Source organism: Oncorhynchus masou, chromosome 12 (assembly GCF_036934945.1).
Source record: "Oncorhynchus masou masou isolate Uvic2021 chromosome 12, UVic_Omas_1.1, whole genome shotgun sequence".
Classification (NCBI taxonomy): domain Eukaryota; kingdom Metazoa; phylum Chordata; class Actinopteri; order Salmoniformes; family Salmonidae; genus Oncorhynchus; species Oncorhynchus masou.
In genome coordinates this window covers 10,763,769-10,791,742 of record NC_088223.1, presented here as the reverse complement: position 1 = coordinate 10,791,742, position 27,974 = coordinate 10,763,769, and the positions used below count along the sequence as shown (strand labels likewise).

General features: G+C 44.4%; 1 protein-coding gene across 1 annotated transcript in view; it reads right to left on the bottom strand.

Annotated features, from left to right (window-relative positions):
* Nucleotides 1–972: 972 nt before the first annotated feature.
* LOC135549533 (E3 ubiquitin-protein ligase TRIM71-like) overlaps nt 973–27,974 on the bottom strand; it is a 39,729-nt gene continuing 12,727 nt past the window's right edge. Inside the window, exons 2-9 of the mRNA XM_064979561.1 lie at nt 19,419–19,586; nt 12,289–12,423; nt 9,172–9,276; nt 8,903–9,040; nt 7,868–8,203; nt 7,563–7,724; nt 5,910–6,104; nt 973–5,813 (exon numbers count right to left, since the gene is read on the bottom strand). Coding sequence (XP_064835633.1) covers nt 5,295–5,813; nt 5,910–6,104; nt 7,563–7,724; nt 7,868–8,203; nt 8,903–9,040; nt 9,172–9,276; nt 12,289–12,423; nt 19,419–19,586 — 1,758 coding nt within the window. The 3' untranslated portion in view covers nt 973–5,294. The remainder of the gene's footprint in view (nt 5,814–5,909; nt 6,105–7,562; nt 7,725–7,867; nt 8,204–8,902; nt 9,041–9,171; nt 9,277–12,288; nt 12,424–19,418; nt 19,587–27,974) is intronic.

Sequence of the window (27,974 nt, the reverse complement as noted above, 5' to 3'; positions counted from 1 at the left end):
ACAGGCTCATTACCGCGCAACAAACAGGCTCATTACCGCGCAACAAACAGGCTCATTACCGCGCAACAAACAGGCTCATTACCGCGCAATAAACAGGCTCATTACCGCGCAATAAACAGGCGTATTACCGCGCAACAAACAGGCTCATTACCGCGCAACAAACAGCCGTATTACCGCGCAATAAACAGGCTCATTACCGCGCAATAAACAGGCTCATTACCGCGCAATAAACAGGCTCATTACCGCGCAATAAACAGGCTCATTACCGCGCAATAAACAGGCTCATTACCGCGCAATAAACAGGCTCATTACCGCGCAATAAACAGGCGTATTGCCGCGCAATAAACAGGCTCATTACCGCGCAATAAACAGGCTCATTACCGCGCAACAAACAGGCTCATTACCGCGCAATAAACAGGCTCATTACCGCGCAACAAACAGGCGTATTACCGCGCAATAAACAGGCTCATTACCGCGCAATAAACAGGCTCACTACCGCGCAACAAACAGGCTCATTACCGCGCAACAAACAGGCTCATTACCGCGCAATAAACAGGCTCATTACCGCGCAATAAACAGGCGTATTACCGCGCAATAAACAGGCGTATTACCGCGCAATAAACAGGCTCATTACCGCACAATAAACAGGCGCATTACCGCGCAATAAACAGGCGTATTACCGCGCAATAAACAGGCTCATTACCGCGCAATAAACAGGCTCATTACCGCGCAATAAACAGGCTCATTACCGCGCAATAAACAGGCTCATTACCGCGCAATAAACAGGCTCATTACCGCGCAATAAACAGGCGTATTACCGCGCAATAAACAGGCTCATTACCGCGCAACAAACAGGCTCATTACCGCGCAATAAACAGGCGTATTACCGCGCAATAAACAGGCTCATTACCGCGCAACAAACAGGTTGATTACCGCGCAATAAACAGGCGCATTACCGCGCAATAAACAGGCTCATTACCGCGCAACAAACAGGTTGATTACCGCGCAATAAACAGGCTCATTACCGCGCAATAAACAGGCTCATTACCGCGCAATAAACAGGCTCATTACCGCGCAATAAACAGGCACATTACCGTGCAATGTGTTCCTACACACACACACCAGACTTTTTTGCATTGTCAAAGAGTGAGTTTTCAAATAAGTTAGTACCAACCAACATTGTGCTAACTCTCAGGTACACACTTCCAAGGTGTTCTTACTGAGGAGAACCTGTGCTGATATTAGAGGTAATTCTTGTAGGTCTAAAGGGGGTGAAGGCCTAGCTAACGGTGACGTCGCCATCTTTCTCACTGTTGGTCAATCAGGTTACAGCTCTACTGAGGTGAGGCAAAAAAGGGGGGGGGGGTCAGCCCACATAAGTGCATCCAATCAAAGCACAGGGATCTGTCCTTGGCTGCTTTGATTCGCTAAACACTAATATCTATGATATAATGGCCCAATGAAATTCACCGTCTATGACAGTGTCATCCCGACGCCAACTCCATTTTGACACCAAACTCCCACAAATATATATTTTTTTGGCACAATGCTCTGATCTTCGCTATTTGGTTTCTGCATATGATTAAAAGGCATAATGTACCACAATGCTAAACAGACCACTCATGGACACAATGTGGAGAGATGGCCATTTGTAACTTTACATGAAAAGGAGCCTCCAGGATTAAGATATTTGGTCCAATAGGTGACAGGTAAATGTTACATGATTTAAAGAGTTGAGGTAAAAGTAACAAGGTATGTTTAAAAAAAATTACAAATAAAGACTAACTTATAGGTACCGTACAAGTACAAGAGGTACAGTACAAACTTAAAGGTCTGGAAGCTGAAGCATACACTAAAGAGATTTGATGTTTAGAAGTTACTAGTCAAAATATTTGAAGAGGTAGGCCAATATATATATATATATATATATATGACACACACACAGTGGGTCAGAATACACACACACACACACACACACACACACACACACACATATACACACATACACACAGTTGAAGTTTACATACACTTAGGTTGGAGTCATTAAAACTCATTTTTCCACCACTCCACACATTTCTTGTTATTGAACTATAGTTTTGGCAAGTCTGTTAGGAGATCTACTTTGTGCATGACACAAGTCATTTTTCCAACAATTGTTGTTTACAGACAGATTATTTCACTTATAATTCACTGTATCACAATTCCAGTGGGTCAGAAGTTTACATACACTAAGTTAACTGTGCCTTTAAACAGCTTGGAAAATTCCAGAAAATGATGTCATGGCTTTAGAAGCTTCTGATAGGCTAATTGACATTTAAGTAAATTGGAGGTGTACCTGTGGATGTATTTCAAGGCCTACCTTAAAACTCAGTGCCTCTGTTTGACATCATGGGAAAATCAAAAGAAATCAGCAAAGACCTCAGAATAGAAATTGTAGACCTCCACAAGTCTAGTTCATCCTTGGGAGCAATTTCCAAACGCCTGAAGGTACCATGTTCATCTGTACAAACAGCAGTATACAAGTATAAACACCATGGGACCACGCAGCCGTCATACCGCTCAGGAAGGAGACGTGTTCTGTCTCCTAGAGATGAACGTACTTTGGTGTGAAAAGTGCAAATCAATCCCAGAACAACAGCAAAGGACCTTGTGAAGATGCTGGAGGAAACGGGTACAAAAGTATCTATACCCACAGTAAAACGAGTCCTATATCGACATAACCTGAAAGGCCGCTCAGCAAGGAAGAAGCCACTGTTCCAAAACCACCATAAAAAAGCCAGACTACGGTTTGCAACTGCACATGGGGACAAAGATCGTACTTTTTGGAGAAATGTCCTCTGGTCTGATGAAACAAAAATAGAACTGTTTGGCCATAATGACCTTCGCTATGTTTGGAGGAAAAAGGGGGAGTCTTGCAAGCCTAAGAACACCATCCCAACCGTGAAGCACGAGGGTGGCAGCATCATGTTGACAGGGAATTTTTACTAGGATTAATTGTGAAAAACTGAGTTTAAATGTTTTTGGCTCAGGTGTATGTAAACTTTCAACTTCAACTTCAACACACACACACACACACACAGTATGTAACATGAGGCATTTAAAGTTAGGTAAAAGGTGTGTTGAGGTAGATTTGTAAAATTACATTTGTATGTTGATGAGGTCTGAGAATAGAGGTACTGTAGCCAGTAACTGGTTAAAGTAGGCTGTATTACAATTGAATTGCACATGAGTAACTGTGAGGAATAAGAAACTATATATATATAAAAAAAGAGGTATCTGACAGTTAAGGTAAACGATGGGATGTGAACGTTTACATAAATTAGGATTTAAAAGTGCAGGCCTGCACTTTCCTCTGAGGTAAGAAGCTCAGTCAGAAACCAACTAATAAAAACACCCATACCTCTAGGCTTGACTACGCTAAAGTGGCTAACTTCACAAGAGAAAGGGAGATTTACAACCCCTCCAAAAAGGTCCACCACAGGTGATAAATCAGGAATCTGTTTGCACTCAATGGTTAAATGGTTTGAGATGCTAATGCTAAATAAGGGTTGCTAGACATGAAGCAGTGTCACGTTAGCATGGGTGGTGGAGCTAGATTGAACCTCTCAGGGGTGTGAGATGGAAAGTGGCCTGGAAAGATACTCTTTGGTTGCTGTGAGATATGTTTGTTTTTTTCAGACCTTTCTACAACGTTCTCTTCAGGAAGTAGGCCTGAAAGGTACTTCCATTTTAAAAGCTAAAAGTAAGCCTTATATTCTTCTGCTTCCCATTGACAGTGCTTTGAACAGATCTTTTTGGTGAGCGTTGGTGAGCGTTTTAGACCTCCAACATAAATGATTAAAACAACTAAATGTCTTCAATGGGACTTGTTCTTTCGATGCCAAACATACAGTTGGCCGAAATTCTACCTTTGGTTGACTCCACTAGCTGGTCTCTAGACCTCCATCTTTTCGAGGTGTGGTCAGCATGCACATGTTCCGGAACACTCTCTCTCCGGCATTTCAGAATGGGCGTCAATAACTAGGGTGGGGCAGTGATGTCAGAAGGGGGTTGGATTAAATCCTAGCCCCCAAAGAGCCAATCAGTGCCCCACAATTCAACCACACGGGATCATTCTGATTTCTGATTGGCTCTCAATCCTGTGGACAGCCAATCAAGATGCCTGCTTTCTGGAGGCATTGCTATCCTTCCGCATCATTCGCAACGAATGTCACTCAAACAGAATTCATAAATCATAAATCTACTAATCAACAACTAATACATCCTGATAACTCCTGATAAACTTGTAAAATACTTGTGGGCCCTCCGTTTGAGACACAAATGCTGTTTGTTTTTTTCACATTGATTTTCATTATTTTTCTCTTCATAATCAGACCAGCTTGCTGACGCCTGAAAGGAATCAACAATGTCCAAATGATAATTGGACACTGTGGGACAGAAAAGAGAATCTCCCCACAACGATGACTAGCTCATGATTTCAACCAATCATCAAACTGCATCTGTCCCAGGTCAGAGACTCCCGGCGCCGCTGCGATCAATAAACCAGTCAAGCTAAAAGGAGATTCTTCTGGTCCATCTGGTACTGTGACCTGAGCTAACTAACACCGAGTCAGTCTAACGGGTTTGGCATTACATACAACCCTCCGTTCTTACCTCTATTCCGTCGGTCTGCAGTGACACTGCACATGGAGAGATGAGGGGGACATGCTAAACCAAGATCTACAGAACAAGCTACCCTAAACATCACTGAACTAGACTCCACTACAGGTCAGGTCAAAACGGCTTTTCATTTTAAATAAAAAAAGTATTGAGGTAGACTTTTTTTATTTTCTTCTTTGTAAAACTTGACAGACTTAGAGTAGACCTCTGCTCGGAGAGGGTGAGTACATTCATTAAGAACTGGTTGAGGTAGGTGGCGGAGCAGAGGATTCAATATTTCAAGAAAAAGTGAGAAAAATCCCTGAGAAGGCGACGTGATGAGAGTTGAGAGATTCAGATAGAAGACAGGGAAATCGTGATCTCTTCCTTGTTACTTTCACTACTGATTATCAACTAGTCTTAGTGGTCCCCTTTGTCATACAGTATACCACAGGAATCTGATTACACAAACTAAAACCTAAAAGTAAAAAATAATTTAAAAACGAACAAATTCACTTCCCCTTAATTTGTAATAACGCATTTCTACCTGCTCTGATTATCTCTCTTTAAACTGTCCTCTTTGTGTCTGTTTGTTTTCCTCTCCCTAACAGAGAAACGGAGAGAAAACCAAGTGAGAGAAAGAAAGCGAAAACTGATTAGAACTTGAGGATGCGGTTGTTTCCGAAGTCGACGACCACGATGACTCCGTCAGGTGTCACAGCGACACCGGAGGGGCGGTCCATCTGTCCGAAGCCACTGCCATGGGTGCCAAATTTGCATAAGAAGTTCCCGTTGGGCTCGAACACCTGCACACGGTGGTTCCTCGAGTCGGCAACGATGATCCGGTTCTCCTGGTCCACCGCTATGCCCTGGGGACGCAGGAATTTCCCGTTGCCGGTACCCTCGGAGCCCAGGAACCGGGCAGATTGGCAATCTGGCCGAATCACCAGCAGACGGTGGTTGTTGAAGTCGGTGACGACCAGGTGGTCCTCATGGTTAAAGGCGACACCACGCGGCGAGTCAAAGTGTTTCCACAGGGTGCCCTCAAAGCCGTACTTGTTGATGAACGAGCCATCGGGGCCAAAGAGCTGGACGCGGTGGTTCCTGGTGTCAGAGACCAAGATCTTCCCCGCAGAGTTCACTGCCACATCCCAGGGGTAGTTGAACTGACCGTTCTACAATAGAGTGCAGTAGAATATAGTTATTAGTTCAGCTCTGATGGGTGTGTGTACTATACGAGAGAGAGAGAGCGCACGATTAAGAGTTTGTACCTTAGTGCCCTTCTCTCCGAACTTCAGCATAAACTGTCCGTCAAAGGTGAACACCTGCACACGGTGGTTATCTTTGTCCGTTACGATGATCTGCTGTTGGCTATCGCACGCCACACCCGCTGGACGATCAAACTGACCGGGGCGAGAGCCCAGGGAGCCGAACTTGTGGTGGAAGGCACCGCACGGCTTGAAGATCTGGACAGTAGGAGGTAGTCGCAGAAGAAAGGAAATGATTAAAGAGTCAGTGTTCTAAAGATGGCTAGCTAGGGCCCGGTTCACGCTATGCTTCACTGTTCTAAAGATGGCTAGCTAGGGCAGTGTACACGCTATGCTTCACTGTTCTAAAGATGGCTAGCTAGGGCCCTGTTCACGCTATGCTGCACTGTTCTAAAGATGGCTAGCTAGGGCCCTGTTCACGCTATGCTTCACTGTTCTAAAGATGGCTAGCTAGGGCACTGTACACGCTATGCTTCAGTGTTCTAAAGATGGCTAGCTAGGGCCCTGTTCACGCTATGCTTCACTGTTCTAAAGATGGCTAGCTAGGGCCCTGTACACGCTATGCTTCACTGTTCTAAAGATGGCTAGCTAGGGCCCTGTACACGCTATGCTTCACTGTTCTAAAGATGGCTAGCTAGGGCCCTGTACACGCTATGCTTCACTGTTCTAAAGATGGCTAGCTAGGGCCCTGTACACGCTATGCTTCAGTGTTCTAAAGATGGCTAGCTAGGGCCCTGTTCACGCTATGCTTCACTGTTCTAAAGATGGCTAGCTAGGGCCCTGTACACGCTATGCTTCACTGTTCTAAAGATGGCTAGCTAGGGCCCTGTACACGCTATGCTTCACTGTTCTAAAGATGGCTAGCTAGGGCCCTGTTCACGCTATGCTTCACTGTTCTAAAGATGGCTAGCTAGGGCCCTGTACACGCTATGCTTCACTGTTCTAAAGATGGCTAGGTAGGGCCCTGTACACGCTATGCTTCACTGTTCTAAAGATGGCTAGCTAGGGCCCTGTACACGCTATGCTTCACTGTTCTAAAGATGGCTAGCTAGGGCCCTGTACACGCTATGCTTCACTGTTCTAAAGATGGCTAGCTAGGGCCCTGTACACGCTATGCTTCACTGTTCTAAAGATGGCTAGCTAGGGCCCTGTACACGCTATGCTTCACTGTTCTAAAGATGGCTAGCTAGGGCCCTGTTCACGCTATGCTTCACTGTTCTAAAGATGGCTAGCTAGGGCCCTGTTCACGCTATGCTTCACTGTTCTAAAGATGGCTAGCTAGGGCCCTGTACACGCTATGCTTCACTGTTCTAAAGATGGCTAGCTAGGGCCCTGTACACGCTATGCTTCACTGTTCTAAAGATGGCTAGCTAGGGCCCTGTACACGCTATGCTTCACTGTTCTAAAGATGGCTAGCTAGGGCCCTGTACACGCTATGCTTCACTGTTCTAAAGATGGCTAGCTAGGGCCCTGTACACGCTATGCTTCAGCTCTCAATAAGAGGGCTACTGAGAGACAGATAGCTGGCAAGTTAAAAGCAAACAAACTGACACCGATTTAGCAAGAGTTAGCTTGCTAGCATCATAAAACCATTTCTCCTTAGGATGACGGCTGAGTTCGACACCAAACCCGCGACATGAAATGAATGAAACCCACCTGTACGCGGTTGTTGCTGCGGTCGGCCACCACCACGTATCCCTCTTTATCCACACTGATGCCCCAGGGACGACACAGCTGACCGTCACCCTCCCCCTCACTGCCAAACGCAGACACCGGTGAACCCAGAGCCCCGTAGCGTCGCCCAGACCTCACCAGTACCTGGAACACAGACAGGGAGAACGCTACTTAGCATTTCATCCTATCTACAGACATGTTGTTGCTTAAGAGATGGGCATAGAATATGTTGGAGTGTAAATATATTACTTGGTTGTTACATTTATTATAATACTATACGTTTTTACCTTGAAGGGGCTGCCCATGATGTGCTGGTTACAGACCAGAACTGACACCAAATCTTCTCCCTCAGTCTTGGGCAAGTAGCTGACCGTGTACGACCCGTTCTGGTTGTCACACACCTCCGCAGCCGACAGGTTACCATCCGCCGCTGCCATCACCACCGCTGACACTGCGTCACCGCCCGAGAGGCAGGGCTCCCTGTCGTGGTCGTAGCCAATTACGGTGAAGGAGGCGGTCTTGCCACGGAGTGCGGTCTTTAGGCCCTCGCCGTGAGCTTTGGTGACAGGAGCGAACGCTCCGCTACTGATCAACCCCATGGACTGGATGGCGATGTACAGGGCCTGGTGAAGATAATAAACATTAATATAATGTACCTGAACCTGTTATTTACCTGGTCTGGAGGGGTGAACAAGAACCTGTTATTTACCTGGTCTGGAGGGGTGAACAGGGACCTGTTATTTACCTGGTCTGGAGGGGTGAACAAGAACCTGTTATTTACCTGGTCTGGAGGGGTGAACAAGAACCTGTTATTTACCTGGTCTGGAGGGGTGAACAAGAACCTGTTATTTACCTGGTCTGGAGGGGTGAACAGGGACCTGTTATTTACCTGGTCTGGAGGGGTGAACAGGGACCTGTTATTTACCTGGTCTGGAGGGGTGAACAGGGACCTGTTATTTACCTGGTCTGGAGGTGGTGAACAAGAACCTGTTATTTACCTGGTCTGGAGGGGTGAACAAGAACCTGTTATTTACCTGGTCTGGAGGGGTGAACAAGAACCTGTTATTTACCTGGTCTGGAGGGGTGAACAGGGACCTGTTATTTACCTGGTCTGGAGGGGTGAACAAGGACCTGTTATTTACCTGGTCTGGAGGGGTGAACAAGAACCTGTTATTTACCTGGTCTGGAGGGGTGAACAGGGACCTGTTATTTACCTGGTCTGGAGGGGTGAACAAGGACCTGTTATTTACCTGGTCTGGAGGGGTGAACAGGGACCTGTTATTTACCTGGTCTGGAGGTGTGAACAAGGACCTGTTATTTACCTGGTCTGGAGGGGTGAACATTAAACGATCGTCCTCCTGTGGCTGCAGCAGGCCTCTGAGAGACTTCAACTCCTGGATCTGGGTCAGCATGCGCTCTCTGGCCAGCAGCACGTCCAGGTGACAACCCTCATCCAGCACCTGATGAGTTATGAGGTGAGGAGACATGGATGCCATAGTTAGCAATAGTCATGAATGATTTTCAACATAGTATTTATAAACCTGGTCGTCTTGCGCCCCCCCCTCCTCAGGACATGCATCTTTTAACATACCTGAGTGACTGCTGTGATGGTGCTGTCCAGCTTGGTCAGGTTCTGATGCAGCTTCTCTACCTGCAGGTACAGGGACTTGGCTTTCAGCTGCTGGATCTTCTCAACCTGGGAGAAGGAGGGAGAGATTCATTCATGTGGATGTACAAGTATGGGCAAATCCAGCAATGTGAAAACAGCAGTTTGTTAAATCTCAGATTGTTGTAGATCAGTGTACAGGTTACATTGGTCATATAGTGACAGCAGTGAAGAACAGACAAAACAGGCCATTTAACAGGGGGGTGAAGGGTGTGAAGTGAATTAACATTACTACACAACACTTACAAGTTCAACCTGTCTGGTTCCATGTTAAAGGGGAGGATTAAACCCCCAGCCTGTCTGGATCCATGTTAACCTCTGAACTCTAGGGGCAGTATTTCATTTTTGGATAAAAAAACGTTCCCGTTTTAAACAAGATATTTTGTCACGAAAAGATGCTCGACTATGCATATAATTGACAGCTTTGGAAAGAAAACACTCTGACGTTTCCAAAACTGCAAAGATATTATCTGTGAGTGCCACAGAACTGATGCTGCAGGCGAAACCAAGATGAAACTTCAAACAGGAAATGAGCAACATTTTTGAAGCGCTGTTTTCCAATGTCTCCTTATATGGCTGTGAATGCGCAAGGAGAGAGCCCACAATTTCTGCCGTTTCCCCAAGGTGTCTGCAGCATTGTGACGTATTTGTAGGCATATCATTGGAAGATTGACCATAAGAGACCACATTTACCAGGTGTCCGCCCGGTGTCCTGCGTCGAAATTGGTGCGTAAACCACAGCTGCAAGTATTTTTCCATTTAATTCAGAGAAGAAAGCAGACTTCCACGAACAATATATCAATGAAGAGATATGTGAAAAACACCTTGGGGATTGATTCTAAACAACGTTTGCCATGTTTCAGTCGATATTATGGAGTTAATTTGGAAAAAAGTTTGGCGTCTTGGTGACTGAATTTTCGGGGTTTTTTGGTAGCCAAAAGTGATGTACAAAACGGAGCATTTTTCTCCTACACAAAGAATCTTTCAGGAAAAACTGAACATTTGCTATCTAACTGAGAGTCTCCTCATTGAAAACATCCGAAGCTCTTCAAAGGTAAATGATTTTATTTGAATGCTTTTCTGGTTTTTGTGAAAATGTTGCCCGCTAAATGCTACGCTAAATGCTACGCTAGCTATCAATACTCTTACACAAATGCTTGTTTTGCTATGGTTGAAAAGCATATTTTGAAAATCTGAGATGACAGTGTTGTTAAGAAAAGGCTAAGCTTGAGAGATAGCATATTTATTTCATTTCATTTGCAATTTTCATAAATAGTTAACGTTACGCTAATGAGCTTGAGGCTATAACTGAATACAGGTTTTTTTCATAGCCAAACGTGAACAAAACGGAGCGATTTGTCCTACACAAATAATATTTTTGGAAAAACTGAACATTTGCTATCTAACAGAGTCTCCTCATTGAAAACATCTGAAGTTCTTCAAAGGTAAATTATTTTATTTGAATGCTTTTCTTGTTTTTGTGAAAATGTTGCTGGCTGAATTCTAGGCTTATAGCTATGCTAGCTATCAATACTCTTACACAAATGCTTGTTTAGCTATGGTTGAAAAGCATATTTTGAAAATCTGAGATGACAGTGTTGTTAACAAAAGTCTAAGCTTGAGAGCAAATATATTTATTTCATTTCCGATTTTCATGAAACGTTGCGTTATGCTAATGAGCTTGAGGCTATAAATAGGATCCCGGATCCGGGATTGCTCGACGCAAGAAGTTAAAGGGGAGGACTAAACCCCCAGCCTGTCTGGATCCATGTTAAAGGGGAGGACTAAACCCCCAGCCTGTCTGGTTCCAAGTTAAAGGGGAGGACTAAACCCCCAGCCTGTCTGGATCCATGTTAAAGGGAATTTTTATTTATTTTACCTTTATTTAACTATTTTCAATGATGGCCTAGGAACAGTGAGTTAACTGCCTGTTCAGGGGCAGAACAACAGATTTGTACCTTGTCAGCTTGGGGATTTGAACTTGCAACCTTCCGGTTACTAGTCCAACGCTCTAACCACCAGGCTACCCTGCCGCCCCATGAGCCATAAACACAAACACAAAGCAATAGAAAAGGCATAAGTCATGTGGGCAGACAGGGAGAATCAGGACATGCACAGTGAAGTGTGTATACAAACATGTAGAACACGTCTACTGTAAAAACACCTTCCATTCAAAACATGTTAGTCAAACAGTGACAGCACCTGTCGGATGAGCCCTCTAACCACGTAAAGAGTGAGTGAGTGAATATATATAAGAGAGAGAGAGAGAGAGAGAGAGAGAGACCGAGAGAGAGACCGACAGAGAGAGAGAGAGACCGACAGAGAGAGAGAGAGAGAGAGAGAGAGAGAGACCGACAGAGAGAGACCGACAGAGAGAGAGAGAGACCGACAGAGAGAGAGAGAGACCGACAGAGAGAGAGAGAGACCGACAGAGAGAGAGAGAGACCGACAGAGAGAGAGAGAGACCGACAGAGAGAGAGAGACCGAGAGAGACCGAGAGAGAGAGACCGAGAGAGACCGAGAGAGAGAGACCGAGAGAGACCGAGAGAGAGAGACCGACAGAGAGAGAGAGAGACCGACAGAGAGAGAGAGAGACCGACAGAGAGAGAGAGAGACCGAGAGAGAGAGAGAGAGACCGACAGAGAGAGAGAGAGACCGAGAGACCGAGAGAGAGAGACCGACAGAGAGAGAGAGAGACCGACAGAGAGAGAGAGAGACCGACAGAGAGAGAGAGAGACCGACAGAGAGAGAGAGAGACCGACAGAGAGAGAGAGAGACCGACAGAGAGAGAGAGAGACCGAGAGAGAGAGACCGAGAGAGAGAGAGAGAGAGACCGACAGAGAGAGAGAGAGACCGAGAGAGAGAGAGAGAGACCGACAGAGAGAGAGAGAGACCGACAGAGAGAGAGAGAGAGAGACCGACAGAGAGAGAGAGAGACCGACAGAGAGAGAGAGAGACCGACAGAGAGAGAGAGAGAGAGAGAGACCGACAGAGAGAGAGAAAAAGAGACAAACACACCAACACAGATGAAGAAAAGCGTACCTTCCAGAGTAGCTGACTCTCTCTGTCCTCCAAGGCTTTCAGGTGTCTGAGGACCACGTTCTTCACCTCTGTCTGTACCACCTTGGCCTTGATGTCTACCTGCTCTGCTATGGCCTGGATCTTCTCCATACTCAACTAGAACAGGGGATAGTAGGGTTAGAAATAACACCACCTTGATCTCTAGGATACAGGACCAATTATGGGGTAGAGGGTCAAAACCTATTATACAACACCACTGGACCCTCGCCATTCTCAGATTAACAAGAACTAACCAGGTTAACCTCTTACACTTATGGTGGCGCTATTTCATTTTTGGAAGAAAAACGTTCCCGTTTTAAACAAGATATTTTGTCACAAAAAGATGCTCGACTATGCATATAATTGCTACTGTTCGAAAGAAAACACTCTGACGTGTCCAGAAATACAAATATCTTCTCTGTGCGTGCCCTTTAACGTGAGCTTCAGGCAAAACCAAGATGACTTGGCATCCAGGAAATGACAAGGATTTTTGAGGCTCTGTCTTTCATGATCTCCTTATATGGCTGTGAACGCAAGAGGAATGAGTCTGCCCTTTCTGTCGTTTCCCCAAGGTGTCTGCAGCATTGTGACGTATTTGTAGGCAGATCGTTGGAAGATTGACCATAAGAGACCACATTTACCACGTGTCCGCCCGGTGTCCTGCGCCGAAATTGGTGCGCAAAAGTCACCTGCCAGTATTTTTCCATGGGGCACAGAGAGAGAAGCAAGCTTCCACGAACTGCATGTCAATGAAGAGATATGTGAAAAAACACCTTGAGGATTGATTCCAAACAACGTTTGCCATGTTTCGGTCGATATTATGTAGTTAATCCGGAAAAAGTTTCACGTTGTAGGTGACTGCATTTTCGGTTCGTTTCGGTAGCCAGGCGCAATGTAGAAAACGGAACGATTTCTCCTACACACAGACGCTTTCAGGAAACACTGCGCATTTGGTATGTGGCTGGGAGTCTCCTCATTGAAAACATCAGAAGCTCTTCAAAGGTAAATGATTTTATTTATTTGGTTATCTGGCTTTTGTGAAAATGTTGCGTGCTACATGCTACACAAAATGCTATGCTAGCTTTGCATACTCTTACACAAATTAGTCAATTTCTATGGTTCAAAAGCATATTTTGAAAATCTGAGATGACAGTGTTGTTAAGAAAAGGCTAAGCTTGAGAGCAAACGCATTATTTTAATTTTATTTGCGATTTTCAGAAATCGTTAACGTTGCGTTATGCTAATGAGCCTGAGGCTTAGTCACAATCCCGGATCCGGGATGGGGAGTTTCAAGAGGTTAAAAAAATAAATAATCACCCACATAACACTTCTACCCAGCTATGACAAAATCTTTTAACTATTTTTCCAGACAAAAACTAATCAAGAGATGCCTGAAAAAAATAAAATAATAATACAATTACAAATGACTTTAGTTGGTGAAAATGTAACGAGACCAAAAGTCCACGTGACACTAATCAACATTCAAGTGGACATGGATCTCCTTTCCATCTGTTTTGTCCATGCCGTCTGCAGAATATCTAATGCAATCAATCCACTCATTGACCAATAATGTCATTCAGTTGTACGGGCTCCTTCCAAACACACAGCTCGGCGGTCATTTCAATCCCTGGTGTCTCCTTTGAACTTTTGCACAGCCAGCCAGGACGCAATTGTACCAAACAATAAGGCATTTGATCAACTTTGCTTTCATATAGGCCCATGTTTTTGCCCTGATCACACCAGAAGCTCCATTTTGCAGGGAAAGGTCAGATTCTGCCCCCTTTCAAGGAAATCACTTATTGACCCCGTTTCCAATGGTTACGATGAGAAAATAAGATCGATTGTTTGACCTGTAGTCAAGCCATACAGGGCTGTGAAAAAGCATGTGCCCCTTTCTAATTTTCTCTACACTTGCATATTTTGTTATACGAAATGTAAGTCGGATCTTCGAGCAAAACTTAAATGTTAGATAAAGGGAACCGGAGTGAACAAATAACACAGCAACGAAATACTCATTTCTTAAACAAAGTTATGCACCACCCACAATGCCCCTGTGTGAAAAAGTAATTACCCCCTTACACTCAGCAACTGGTTGTGCCACCTTTAGCTGCAACGACTCCAACCAACCACTTCCTGTAGTTTAAATCAGTCTCTCATGTCTCTGTGAAGGAATTTTGGCCCACTCTTCCATACAGAACTGCCTGTTTCAAGTCCTGCCGCAACATCTTAATTAGGATTAGCTCTGGTCTTGGACTAGGCCTTTCCAAAACGTGTTGCTTTTTAACAATTTTCACGTAGACTTAATGGTGTGTTTTGGATTCATGGTCTTGCTGCATGACCCAGATACTCTTCAGTTCACAGGCAGATGGTCTGAAATTCTCCTGTAGAACTCATGCTTCCTGTTTGGTTTTCGCCAAGACATAAATGGGACCCTTGTCGTCCAAAAACATTCTACTTCTGACTCATCTGGCCATCCAAGAGTCTTGACGATCATTCAAATGCTTTTTTGGCAAATTTGAGTAAACTTTTTGGATGAATTGGGGTCCCATAATGTCTGGTGAAAACCACACACTGCATTCCACATGATGAACCTCATACGAACGGTCAGCATGGTGGTGGTAGTGTGATGGTTTGGGGATGCTTTACTGCCTCAGGACCTGGACCACTTGACCTCTAATCAAGGACTGGTTTAGACCTGGGACACCAGGTGGGTGATTCCCCTCTAATCAGGGACTGAATTAGACCTGGGACACCAGGTGGGTGATTCCCCTCTAAACAGGGACTGAATTAGACCTGGGACACCAGGTGGGTGATTCCCCTCTAATCAGGGACTGAATTAGACCTGGGACACCAGGTGGGTGATTCCCCTCTAAACAGGGACTGAATTAGACCTGGGACACCAGGTGGGTGCAATGAATTACTAGGTAGAACAGACAGCAGCAGGCTACGGACCTCGTAGGGGTAAGAGTGATATGGCTAATTATGACTGACATTGGTTGCAATCTACCACAATGGAAATGTCGCCAGCTAAGGTTTACAAGGGGATAGGAGGCCTTGTTGGACAAGGCTATCTGTGCACATAATGGAAGTTACGAGGTACATATTATTTAAATGGAGAAGGGGAGAAAAAAAGCACTATTTATGTGACTAAACGACTGACTCAAACTAGACTAAAATTGTCCAGGTTTTTAGTCAACTGATAATACCGAAAACTAACGAAGGACGAAGAAACTAAAATGTGACAAAGGATAAAAATATTCATCTTAAAACACAATCTAAAATAACTGCTCAAATGAAAACTGCAGCAGGGTAACAGAATAAAACAGGAGTTTGAATTATCACACAGCACTTCCTGGGTGGTCAATAGTCAACGCCACGGGAATATCAACTACGTCATGCATGAAACAGGAAGTGGCCTGGATATATGACTTAAAGACAGGTTATATGACCATCTCATGTGACCAGGCACCTGCTCTGTTATGACACACTAAAATACAGGAAGTAGACAGTACACAGGAAATCTGAGGATTACCACATTACCCCTTAATGTTAGGAGGGGTGTGAGGTTAACACCAACTCCTCACTTCACTCATCTTATTCAACATTAGGGGCAGGTAGCCTAGTGGTTAGAGTGTAGAGGCGGTAGGGTAGCCTAGTGGTTAGAGTGTAGGGGCGGCAGGTAGCCTAGTGGTTAGAGTGTAGAGGCGGTAGGGTAGCCTAGTGGTTAAAGTGTAGGGGTGGCAGGTAGCCTAGTGGTTAGAGTGTAGGGACGGCAGGTAGCCTAGTGGTTAGAGTGTAGGGGCGGTAGGGTAGCCTAGTGGTTAGAGTGTAGGGGCGTCAGGTAGCCTAGTGGTTAGAGTGTAGGGGCGGTAGGGTAGCCTAGTGGTTAGAGTGTAGGGGCGGAAGGGCAGCCTAGTGGTTAGAGTGTAGGGGCGGAAGGGTAGCCTAGTGGTTATAGTGTAGGGGCGGCAGGGTAGCCTAGTGGTTAGAGTGTAGGGGCGGTAGGGTAGCCTAGTGGTTAGAGTGTAGGGGCGTCAGGTAGCCTAGTGGTTAGAGTGTAGGGGCGGCAGGTAGCCTAGTGGTTAGAGTGTAGGGGCGGCAGGTAGCCTAGTGGTTAGAGTGTAGGGGCGGCAGGTAGCCTAGTGGTTAGAGTGTAGGGGCGGCAGGTAGCCTAGTGGTTAGAGTGTAGGGGCGGCAGGTAGCCTAGTGTTTAGAGTGTAGGGGCGGCAGGTAGCCTAGTGGTTAGAGTGTAGGGGCGGCAGGTAGCCTAGTGGTTAGAGTGTAGGGGCGGCAGGTAGCCTAGTGGTTAGAGTGTAGGGGCGGCAGGTAGCCTAGTGGTTAGAGTGTAGGGGCGGCAGGTAGCCTAGTGGTTAGAGTGTAGGGGCGGCAGGTAGCCTAGTGGTTAGAGTGTAGGGGCGGCAGGTAGCCTAGTGGTTAGAGTGTTGGGGCAGTAGGGTAGCCTAGTGGTTAGAGTGTAGGGGCGGCAGGTAGCCTAGTGGTTAGAGCGTAGGGGCGGCAGGTAGCCTAGTGGTTAGAGCGTAGGGGCGGCAGGTAGCCTAGTGGTTAGAGCGTAGGGGCGGCAGGTAGCCTAGTGGTTAGAGCGTAGGGGCGGCAGGTAGCCTAGTGGTTAGAGCGTAGAGGCGGCAGGTAGCCTAGTGGTTAGAGCGTAGGGGCGGCAGGTAGCCTAGTGGTTAGAGCGTAGGGGCGGCAGGTAGCCTAGTGGTTAGAGTGTAGGGGCGGCAGGTAGCCTAGTGGTTAGAGTGTAGAGGCGGCAGGTAGCTTAGTGGTTAGAGCGTAGGGGCGGTAGGGTAGCCTAGTGGTTAGAGTGTAGAGGCGGCAGGTAGCTTAGTGGTTAGAGCGTAGGGGCGGTAGGGTAGCCTAGTGGTTAGAGTGTAGGGGCGGCAGGTAGCCTAGTGGTTAGAGTGTAGGGGCGGCAGGTAGCCTAGTGGTTAGAGTGTAGGGGCGGCAGGTAGCCTAGTGGTTAGAGTGTAGGGGCGGCAGGTAGCCTAGTGGTTAGAGCGTAGGGGCGGCAGGGTAGCCTAGTGGCTAGAGTGTAGAGGCGGTAGGGTAGCCTAGTGGTTAGAGTGTAGGGGCGGCAGGTAGCCTAGTGGTTAGAGCGTTGTGTCAGTAACCGAAAGGTTGCTGGATCGAATCCTCAAGCTGAGAAGGTAAAAGTCTGTCATTCTGCCCCTGAACAAGGCAGTTACCCCGGTAGGCCGTTAAATAAGAATTTGTCCTTAACTGACTAGCCTAGTTAAATAAAGTTTAAATAAATAAAACATATTTATCAGTGGCCTTTGAAGTCAGAGTCTGAGATAGGAGCTAGAGGTAGTGTCAATGACCGCCATATTGTTCTCACTGTATGTGAGAGGAGAGTGACATTTTAAGAAACTTAGAAACTTCAATGTGAAGGGGACCTAATGGACATAGTTTGGCTTCATTGTCAAAAAGCATTAAGTTGACTTTCAAAACACATTCAAATTTGAGATTTCTTTCTATATTTTTTTTATATATTTATGTCTCTCCCTCTCGTTCCTTTCTATCACTTACGTTACACTCTCTGTTTCCCTCTGAGTTGGGTGGTTAGAGGGTGGTCTGGACCCCACAGGGCCGAGAGGGGGGGGGGGTCCTTTGTGACGTTACCCAGAGGTGGGGGGGGGGGGGGTCAAAGGTCACCCAAAACCCCCTGAGGTCATTGACCTCCTGACCCATGGCTGAAGGACCCTCCCCCCTGGGCAGCAGGCTCCCTTCTCCCGCTGGCCATTTGGGACAGACCGCTAAAGGATCAGTTATAATCGGGACGTCTGGAGAGAACAGCAGGAAGGGAGGGGCTTCATCAATACTGACAGAGAGAGCGAGAGAACAAGGGGGAAGATGGAGAGAGAGGAAAAAGATAGCGTGAGAGCAATAGGAGAGAGAGAGAGAAAGATTTGGCACCAAAACTTAAGCTCAAATGTGTAACTAATGACATTTCATCATTTAACTGTTTAGTGCCCATATTATTGTGAAACAAGGCTGATGCTGGTCCGTGGCAGGCCAATACAGCAGCAGCTTGGGACACAAAGGGGGTCAAACTGGCCAATCAGAAAGCAGCATACTCAACCAGCAGGTCACAAGTTCAGGGTCGGAGGTCATGGGAGATAATGGGTGTGGAGTGGGCGGAAATATCCTGCCCCGAGAAAGAGTGTGTGTGTGTCCAAGTTCTGTATCAGGAGATAGAGGGACTAGGCGGTGGTTGAACAGTGACAATGTGCACAGTTATGATGTAACATAACCTTGGCTTGCTGAACTAGATCATGTTTCAGGGTTACGCCGAGTCCTGACCAGGGTGAGACACGCAACTTCCAGGGCGATTACACATCTCACACTTCCTGTTAACTCTGGTTTCCAGGAAGTACTGTAACAAAGCATCTCATTCAGCAACATACCCGTTCGTATCAAAACCATTCTCAACAGGTCATGGAGAGTGGATGTAACTGTGAATGTCTCAGAATCCATTACCGATAACACAACCCTGTATCACAATAAAGGCTTTGTTTCTTATGAGGAACGCTTTTCTTAAAAACCATACAACTAGAATGAATACAATACTATTTATGTGTAAGAGTTCTCAGTGCCAGCTGATTGTCAGTGAGCGCGTGGTTGTGAGGGAGGACATGGGTATCAACACCGTGACTGAATAGATCATTTAACATTATTAGTACCGTTTTCCTTTTCACGTGAGTAACGTCTTCTAGTGACCACTGATGCTAGAGACAACAGAGTCAGAGAATCGATTTACTCTACAAGCATTTACATAGAGATAATATGTTCCTCTCTCTCTCTCTGTGTGTGTGTGTGTGTGTGTGTGTGTGTGTGTGTGTGTGTGTGTGTGTGTGTGTGTGTGTGTGTGTGTGAGAAAGAGAAGGGTGGAAGGGCCTAAGATTCTATTCCTAGATGACCTTTCCCCTTCCTCTCCTCCCTTCCCGGTCACTCCCCTTTGACCCCCGTCACCCCAGCTGGGTACCTCTAACCACAGGCTTTAGTGCAGCATATGCAGAATATCCCACATTTCTGAACCGGTAATGTGGGTCAAAACTACCACAGATGCATTGAGACACAGACATGCTCACCTGTACAGCCTGTCTTCCTTGCTGTGCGTCGGCCAGTAGCTGGATGATGATGTCTCTGGAGTCCTGGACAGCGTCCTGTAGATAGACCAAGCTGTGGCCCATGTGTCTGCCCACACTACACTCCCTACAGATAGGCACAGAGCACGTCTCACAGAAAAACAGAAACACCTAAACGAGAGAGAGAGGGAGAGAGAGGGAGAGAGTTCATTCAATCCTCCTATCAAAACTTGATCAAAAAGAAAACATACATTAGAACATATTATTTAAAAGGGTTGAAGTGCTTTAATATGTTAAACAATGAACCGTGATGGTGAGTATTTAAGATCAGAAACCATTGGGAGAATGGTTTGTTATTGACTATGAGGTGTGTTGACGTGGACATTTCTGCAGCGCATGTTTGATTGAACACCTCCCCTGGTTCTCTTCAGGCTCAGAGGGGTGACATTGAGATGAGACCGGGCATTCTGGGGATTTACAGATCAATAGACCAAATCAGAGGACTTAATGCGCGCACGCACACACACACACGCACACACAAGGTTCTTAAACTGTGCGTGTGTGTGTAAACTAGTCATAAAATGCATTGATCAATCTGTAATACTAAACACAATCACATTTCAATGAATAAGAAATATAAATAGTTTATGTTGACTCATTAAGTCACACGTAACCATTAGCATGACACTAATTAAATATGCGTCAAACATAAAATCTAAGGGATCAATGTTGTCCAATGGGAGTGGGGCTGAGGGGAGGGGGTGGGAACAGCAATCAATCCATTGATAACAGCTACGGTCCCAGTGGGAGGCGTGATATAATGAGGTATGGGCACACTCCTGTCTGCTCCTTTAAGCCCCTCCCCTTTCTCCTCCCTCCCGCTCTTGTAGCCCCGCCTTCTTCAACCTCTCCAAAATTCCAAGGGGAGGGGTAGAACAAAGGGTTGGAATGCAGCTGCAGTTGGTGGAGGAGGGGAGGTATGGATTGTGGGATGGGTGAGGGTCTGACAGCAAGGCAAGTCTTACATCTCCGACCAAGGGTCTCAATCATCATTGTGGAGCGATTTTAGTGCCAAAATAATATAATTTGGAATTCCATCATTTTCAAATTGTATTAGGATATTTAATTTGAAAGAAATATTTTGGGATTTGTAATGCACAAATTGAATTCATAAACTGAAATTATATTTCATGATTTGAAACAGAATTTAATAAATATTTCATTCAGTTAAAGAAATATTCAATTGAATATTGAATATTCAAATACTATATTGATATATTCAGTTTTAATATGGTAGATATTGCATTCATTGCATCATGTTTACAAACTATCATTTCAAGTTTCATATTCAACTTCTCAGATGCATTCAGATTCAGTTTTCAAATTCAGGTCTCTAAATTCAGACTCAAAACCAGAGACAACATTCTGGTACTGTACCAGCCAGGAGAGGTAGAGGAGAACAGATAGAATCAAACTCTCTGTGGAAAAACAAACTCTCTCTGTGGAAAAACAAACTTCTGGCAGTTTATGAATCAAACGTGTTGTTGAAGGTTGAATGTATTTTCTTCCAATGAATTTGGCTCTAGCGTTTGCACCGTTTTGGCTAGAAGTTTCAACCCCATTCCTGAAAGTTAAGACACTCTGGAAAATGGATGTGCCCTCTATGGTGATCAAAGACCGTGCAGGACAGGGTAGAAGGGAGTGTCACAACAACAGAGTTGAATAGCCCTGTCATAGCCCTTCTAAGGATAGTCTTTCCACTCCCTATTTCGTATTGCGCTTGTGAATGACTGGGTTCGAACCAGCTCTCCTACATGTCACAAAACCGTGTTAGCCTACTTAGCTAAAGCCTATACAGTTTGTTTAATTATAGGGATAAGTTCTGGAAGTTTATGTAAAAAGGACTGCTTGTACCAGTTCCCCGATTCAGCTCATAACGAGACTCGAACTGTGCCTCGCAAACACACGTGACTCCCGAAGCGTTCCAACCCACCGGGCTATTGACCAACGCCTTCTTCAACACTTCGGGCTGAGCTTCACAGACCCCCCCCCCCCCCATCTGCTACCGTCACCTCCCAAACTCTCTTCACAGCAACGCCAGTGGTGGAATCAGCACAACTGTAGACACGAGTCCAATGGCACCATTGGAAAGGACATCACGATGTCTGCTTAGCAAGTACTAGTTCCCCCTGGTTAAGCTCATACGGAGACTTGAGGAGACTCAGGACTCAAAAACAAAAAACGTGACCGCCCTCCTGAAGCATTTTAACACATCTTGCTATTTAAAAAAAAAAAAAAAAGAAGGTATTTCTTCAATTGCGCAAAGGGGGGGGTCACACTTCAAGCGAAGTTTCACAGAACCCCATCTGCTAGACTAATACTAAGTCTTCAAGAGCCAGCAAGGTTACTCATCAAAACAGCGTGGTTTGGTGATCCATGCTAACGTGATGAGCAACCTTGCCTGAGACCTGAAGACGTGTTCATTCGGCACGTGGAAGTTTGTGTGAGACGTGTTAGTTTCAAGTCTCTCCGGCAAGGGTAGTCATTAGGGTAACATGTGACTTACAGGGTTAAGACTGCATTTGCCTGCTGAGCTAAAGCCTAGGCATTGGTTCTGTGACTTGGATGAGTTCCTTCAAGGAGGAGGTCAAAGGGGGGGGAGGAAGTGTAATACGCTCAGGTGATGAGTAACTTGTCTGAGACATGAGAAGTTGCATTGTCTCTGTTAGAACCCAATCAGTCAAACTAGGTTGCTCATGACTCTGTGTTGCTCATCACATGGATGGCTCGCCAAACCACCTCTGTTGCCCTCTCATTAAAATGGGGTGCACAGATCCTGATTTGGAACGAGGCAGGTAGCCTAGTGGTTAGAGAGCTGGGCCAATAACCGAAAGGTTGCTGGATTGAATCCTCGAGCTGACAAGGTAAAAATCTGCCCCTCAACAAGGCAGCTAACCCACTGTAGGCCGTCATTGTAAATAAGAATTTGTTTTTTAACCGACTTGCCTAGTTAAATAAAGGTTTAATAAATAAATCAAATTTAAATAAATGTATATTGGTGCCGTGATCTGAGTCAAAGGGGGGTGAAATGTTCCCGGGGTGGTTCGATAAACCTCTCTGAAGACTTGTGTTAGCTTCCTGAACTAATCTCTATGGGCTTTATCTAAGTGGGTTAACAGTCTTGTGACATGTGGGGGGACCTGGTTCAAACCCAGTCAGTCACAAGAACAAAATTGACCAGGGAGTGGAAAGGCTACCCTTAGAAGACAGGGCTATTCAACTATATTCTTATGGGGGAAAAAAACAATGTGTGACACTCCCTTCTGTGTCCTGCGTGGCCTGTAATCATCATAGAGGGAAACGGAAGGCACTCCTTTGTTCCAGAGGGTGTTATAATAGCGTATAGCTAAAATGCTTCAAATGCTAGAGCCAAATTCATAGGAACATGCCACTTTGGCTTCAGAAACCACTTGAAATGTATGTTTACCACGACCTCACCTGGCTCGCAAAGTACCAGGATGTTGTCTCTGGTTTTGAAAGTGAATTTGAAAACTGAATCTGAATGTATCTGGGAAGGAATATGAAAGTTTGATAAACTTGAAATGACAAGTTTTTAAACTACTAAAACGGAATATATAAATATTAAACTTGAATATTCAATGCAATATTCCTTCAATTCAGTTTCAAATAATGAAATACAAGTTACATTTATGAATTCAAAGATTCAATGTGTATTACAAATTCAAACTCAATATCCTAACAAATTCAAAATCATACTACTATCAAATTCTGAATTATGGAATTAAAATACAATCTGTTGGCACTGAAAGCGCTCTACACATCCTGATCATTAGATCCTAAAACGCTCGTCCCTCTTCTCATGTTTTTCATTTACTTCTTAAACCTTTGAGAGATTAGACTAACCAAAACAACGACTTTGATATACAAACGAGGGAAAACAAGTAGATAAGCATGACTTTATTCCCATATTCTACTTGATATTCCCAATTTGTAGTTGCTCGTTAATATTCCTAGTTGCTCGTTAATATTCCCGCATTCTAGTTGCTCGTTAATATTCCCGCATTCTAGTTGCTCGTTAATATTCCCGCATTCTAGTTGCTCGTTAATATTCCCGCATTCTAGTTGCTCGTTAATATTCCCGCATTCTAGTTGCTCGTTAATATTCCCGCATTCTAGTTGCTCGTTAATATTCCCGCATTCTAGTTGCTCGTTAATATTCCCGCATTCTAGTTGCTCGTTAATATTCCCGCATTCTAGTTGCTCGTTAATCCCGCATTCTAGTTGCTCGTTAATGTTCCCGCATTCTAGTTGCTCGTTAATATTCCCGCATTCTAGTTGCTGTTAATATTCCCGCATTCTAGTTGCTCGTTAATATTCCCGCATTCTAGTTGCTCGTTAATATTCCCGCATTCTAGTTGCTCGTTAATATTCCCGCATTCTAGTTGCTCGTTAATATTCCCGCATTCTAGTTGCTCGTTAATATTCCCACATTCTAGTTGCTCGTTAATATTCCCACATTCTAGTTGCTCGTTAATATTCCCACATTCTAGTTGCTCGTTAATATTCCCACATTCTAGTTGCTCGTTAATATTCCCACATTCTAGTTGCTCGTTAATATTCCCACATTCTAGTTGCTCATTAGACAAGAACATGTTTCACCTTTCTGAGAAGAGAGAAACTGGCTGAAGGATGTTGACCATTTTGTGTCAAGCGTGGTTGAGATGTTGAAGTGAGATTGCCTACAGTATGTAGCCTCGTAGAGTTTAACATGTGGAGAAGAGACTTGCAGAGAGAAGACCGATGTTTGTGAGGACAGTGGTGTCGCGTTTTAACTGGAGATAAACTATACGGCCAGCTGTATAACGTGACTATAGAGACTTCACCACCACTATCATGTGTCAGCTGCTACTTACTATATAGAGACTTCACCACTACTATCATGTGTCAGCTGCTACTTACTATATAGAGACTTCACCACTATCATGTGTCAGCTGCTACTTACTATATAGAGACTTCACCACCACTATCATGTGTCAGCTGCTACTTAATATAGAGACTTTACCACCACTATCATGTGTCAGCTGCTACTTACTATATAGAGACTTCACCACTATCATGTGTCAGCTGCTACTTACTATATAGAGACTTCACCACCACTATCATGTGTCAGCTGCTACTTAATATAGAGACTTTACCACCACTATCATGTGTCAGCTGCTACTTAATATAGAGACTTCACCACCACTATCATGTGTCAGCTGCTACTTACTATATAGAGACTTCACCACCACTATCATGTGTCAGCTGCTACTTACTATATAGAGACTTCACCACCACTATCATGTGTCAGCTGCTACTTACTATATAGAGACTTCACCACTATCATGTGTCAGCTGCTACTTACTATATAGAGACTTCACCACTACTATCATGTGTCAGCTGCTACTTACTATAGAGACTTCACCACCACTATCATGTGTCAGCTGCTACTTACTATATAGATACTTCACCACCACTATCATGTGTCAGCTGCTACTTAATATAGAGACTTCACCACCACTATCATGTGTCAGCTGCTACTTAATATATAGAGACTTCACCACCACTATCATGTGTCAGCTGCTACTTAATATATAGAGACTTCACCACCACTATCATGTGTCAGCTGCTACTTACTATATAGAGACTTCACCACCACTATCATGTGTCAGCTGCTACTTAATATATAGAGACTTCACCACCACTATCATGTGTCAGCTGCTACTTACTATATAGAGACTTCACCACCACTATCATGTGTCAGCTGCTACTTTCTATATAGAGACTTCACCACCACTATCATGTGTCAGCTGCTACTTAATATAGAGACTTCACCACCACTATCATGTGTCAGCTGCTACTTACTATATAGAGACTTCACCACCACTATCATGTGTCAGCTGCTACTTTCTATATAGAGACTTCACCACCACTATCATGTGTCAGCTGCTACTTAATATAGAGACTTCACCACCACTATCATGTGTCAGCTGCTACTTAATATAGAGACTTCACCACCACTATCATGTGTCAGCTGCTACTTACTATAGACTTCACCACCACTATCATGTGTCAGCTGCTACTTAATATAGAGACTTCACCACCACTATCATGTGTCAACTGCTACTTAATATAGAGACTTCACCACCACTATCATGTGTCAGCTGCTACTTAATATAAAGACTTCACCACCACTATCATGTGTCAGCTGCTACTTAATATAGAGACTTCACCACCACTATCATGTGTCAGCTGCTACTTAATATAGAGACTTCACCACCACTATCATGTGTCAGCTGCTACTTAATATAGAGACTTCACCACCACTATCATGTGTCAGCTGCTACTTAATATAGAAACTTCACCACCACTATCATGTGTCAGCTGCTACTTACTATATAGAGACTTCACCACCACTATCATGTGTCAGCTGCTACTTAATATAGAGACTTCACCACCACTATTCACCTTCACAAAAAAAATAAAAGAACATCTAATGTGATAGACCATATGACTGGACAGGAAATAGAAAGAACATCTAATGTGATAGACCATATGACTGGACAGGAAATAGAAAGCATCAACTGAATGTTAAATGTGTTTCCTGTCAGGTATTTGAATTGTCTGTGTAGAACGTTTGTGAAGTCGATTTGTTGTTGTTTGTAATGTCTTGTTAGCGTTATGGCGTTAGCTAATGGGGATCCTAATAAAAATGACAAATTACCGTTTCAAAATAAAGAAGAGACGCTATTAGGGATGGGCGTAGTTCCAGTATGTGATTAAAATATACACCAAACAAAAACCATTGATTTCAAAACTATACAAAAACTGATTTCAAAACTAACAAAACTATAGACCTCTATGCACAAGGACTACTTTTAACAATTTACACAGAATATTTTACGAACATTTTCTACCGGAAAAACTGTTTGGTGCTTCTGCACAGTTGCTCCCAGCAAATTCGTAGTTTTTTTTACTGCGTAAATATGCATATGGGGCGGCAGGGTAGCCTAGTGGTTAGAGCGCTGGACTAGTAACCGGAAGGTTGTGAGTTCAAACCCCCGAGCTGACAAGGTACAAATCTCTCGTTCTGCCCCTGAACAGGCAGTTAACCCACTGTTCCCAGGCCGTCATTGAAAATAAGAATGTGTTCTTAAATGACTTGCCTGGTTAAATAAAGGTAAAATTAAATTAAAAAATTGAGTGCAATGGTTTGTTAAAATGTGAAATCAACAGTTTGCTGGGCTCACATTTTAAAGTCTCAGCATAATTCTGTTACCATGGAATTGCCCTTCTTTGAATAGTGACATTTCAAATACTCATCGCTACAGCAACTCCTACATGGCGTGCGATGGTGCAGCTCCTACATGGTGTGTGATGGTGCAGCTCCTACATGGTGCAACTCCTACATGGCGTGCGATGGTGCAGCTCCTACATGGTGCAACTCCTACATGGCATGCGATGGTGCAGCTCCTACATGGTGTGTGATGGCGCAGCTCCTAGATCAGGGTTCCCAAACTGGTGGTTTTTTTGTGACTAAAAACACCAGCTAGTCAAGTAATTTTAGGAAATATTTCCCAAAGTAATAGAGAGATACTGTATGTGATCATACACATGTAAGCATAGTCTGAAATTACAATATTTTGTCAACAATTATAACTGTTTGGGGCTGAATCTAGTTGTTGATCCCTATTCTAGGGGGTACAACTGGTGTGTGACAGTAAAACAAACTCAGAAGCTACAACTGCCAATGACAGGAGGAGAACACTTGATCCCACATGCAGACACACCCAAAAGCAGTTACACCTACACATAAACCTATGCAAATGCATCCACACACACACACACACCAGAGAAAGGAAAACCTGTATGGATGTGTGAAATGGGGTGTGGACTGGGGATCCTGGGGGCCTTCTGGGAAAGGGATGATGTCACACACGCTCAACCACACCCAAAAAAAAAAAAAAAAAAAAAAAAAATGGGGAAGTGAGTTATTGTATTTCATTAGTGCACCGGACTTTACTACTAGGGTTAGCATTAGCATTGTGAGGGTATTTTGGAATCAGAGTTTACATTCCTTGTAGCAACAGGGATATAGTGGAGGGGGAACTGCTGCCTTGGGAAGCACTGTATAGAAAAATTAAAAATAAACATTTCTGTGGAACCGCCATTATTGTTCACATTAAGTCCTTCTCTATAATAGTATAATATATGTTACCAAGCCCCACATAGCAGAAATGTCCATACCCTGACAGGTCAAATCCAATTTTATTTGTCACATTCACCAAATACAACGGTTGTAGACATTACATTGAAATTCTTACTTACAAGCCCTTAACCTTTTGTAACTAGGGGGCAATATTTTCATTTTTGGATAAAAACGTTCCCGTTTTAAAACGGGATATTTTGTCACGACAAGCTGCTCGACTATGCATATAATTGACAGCTTTGGATAGAAAACACTGACGTTTCCAAAACTGCAAAGATATTGTCTGTGAG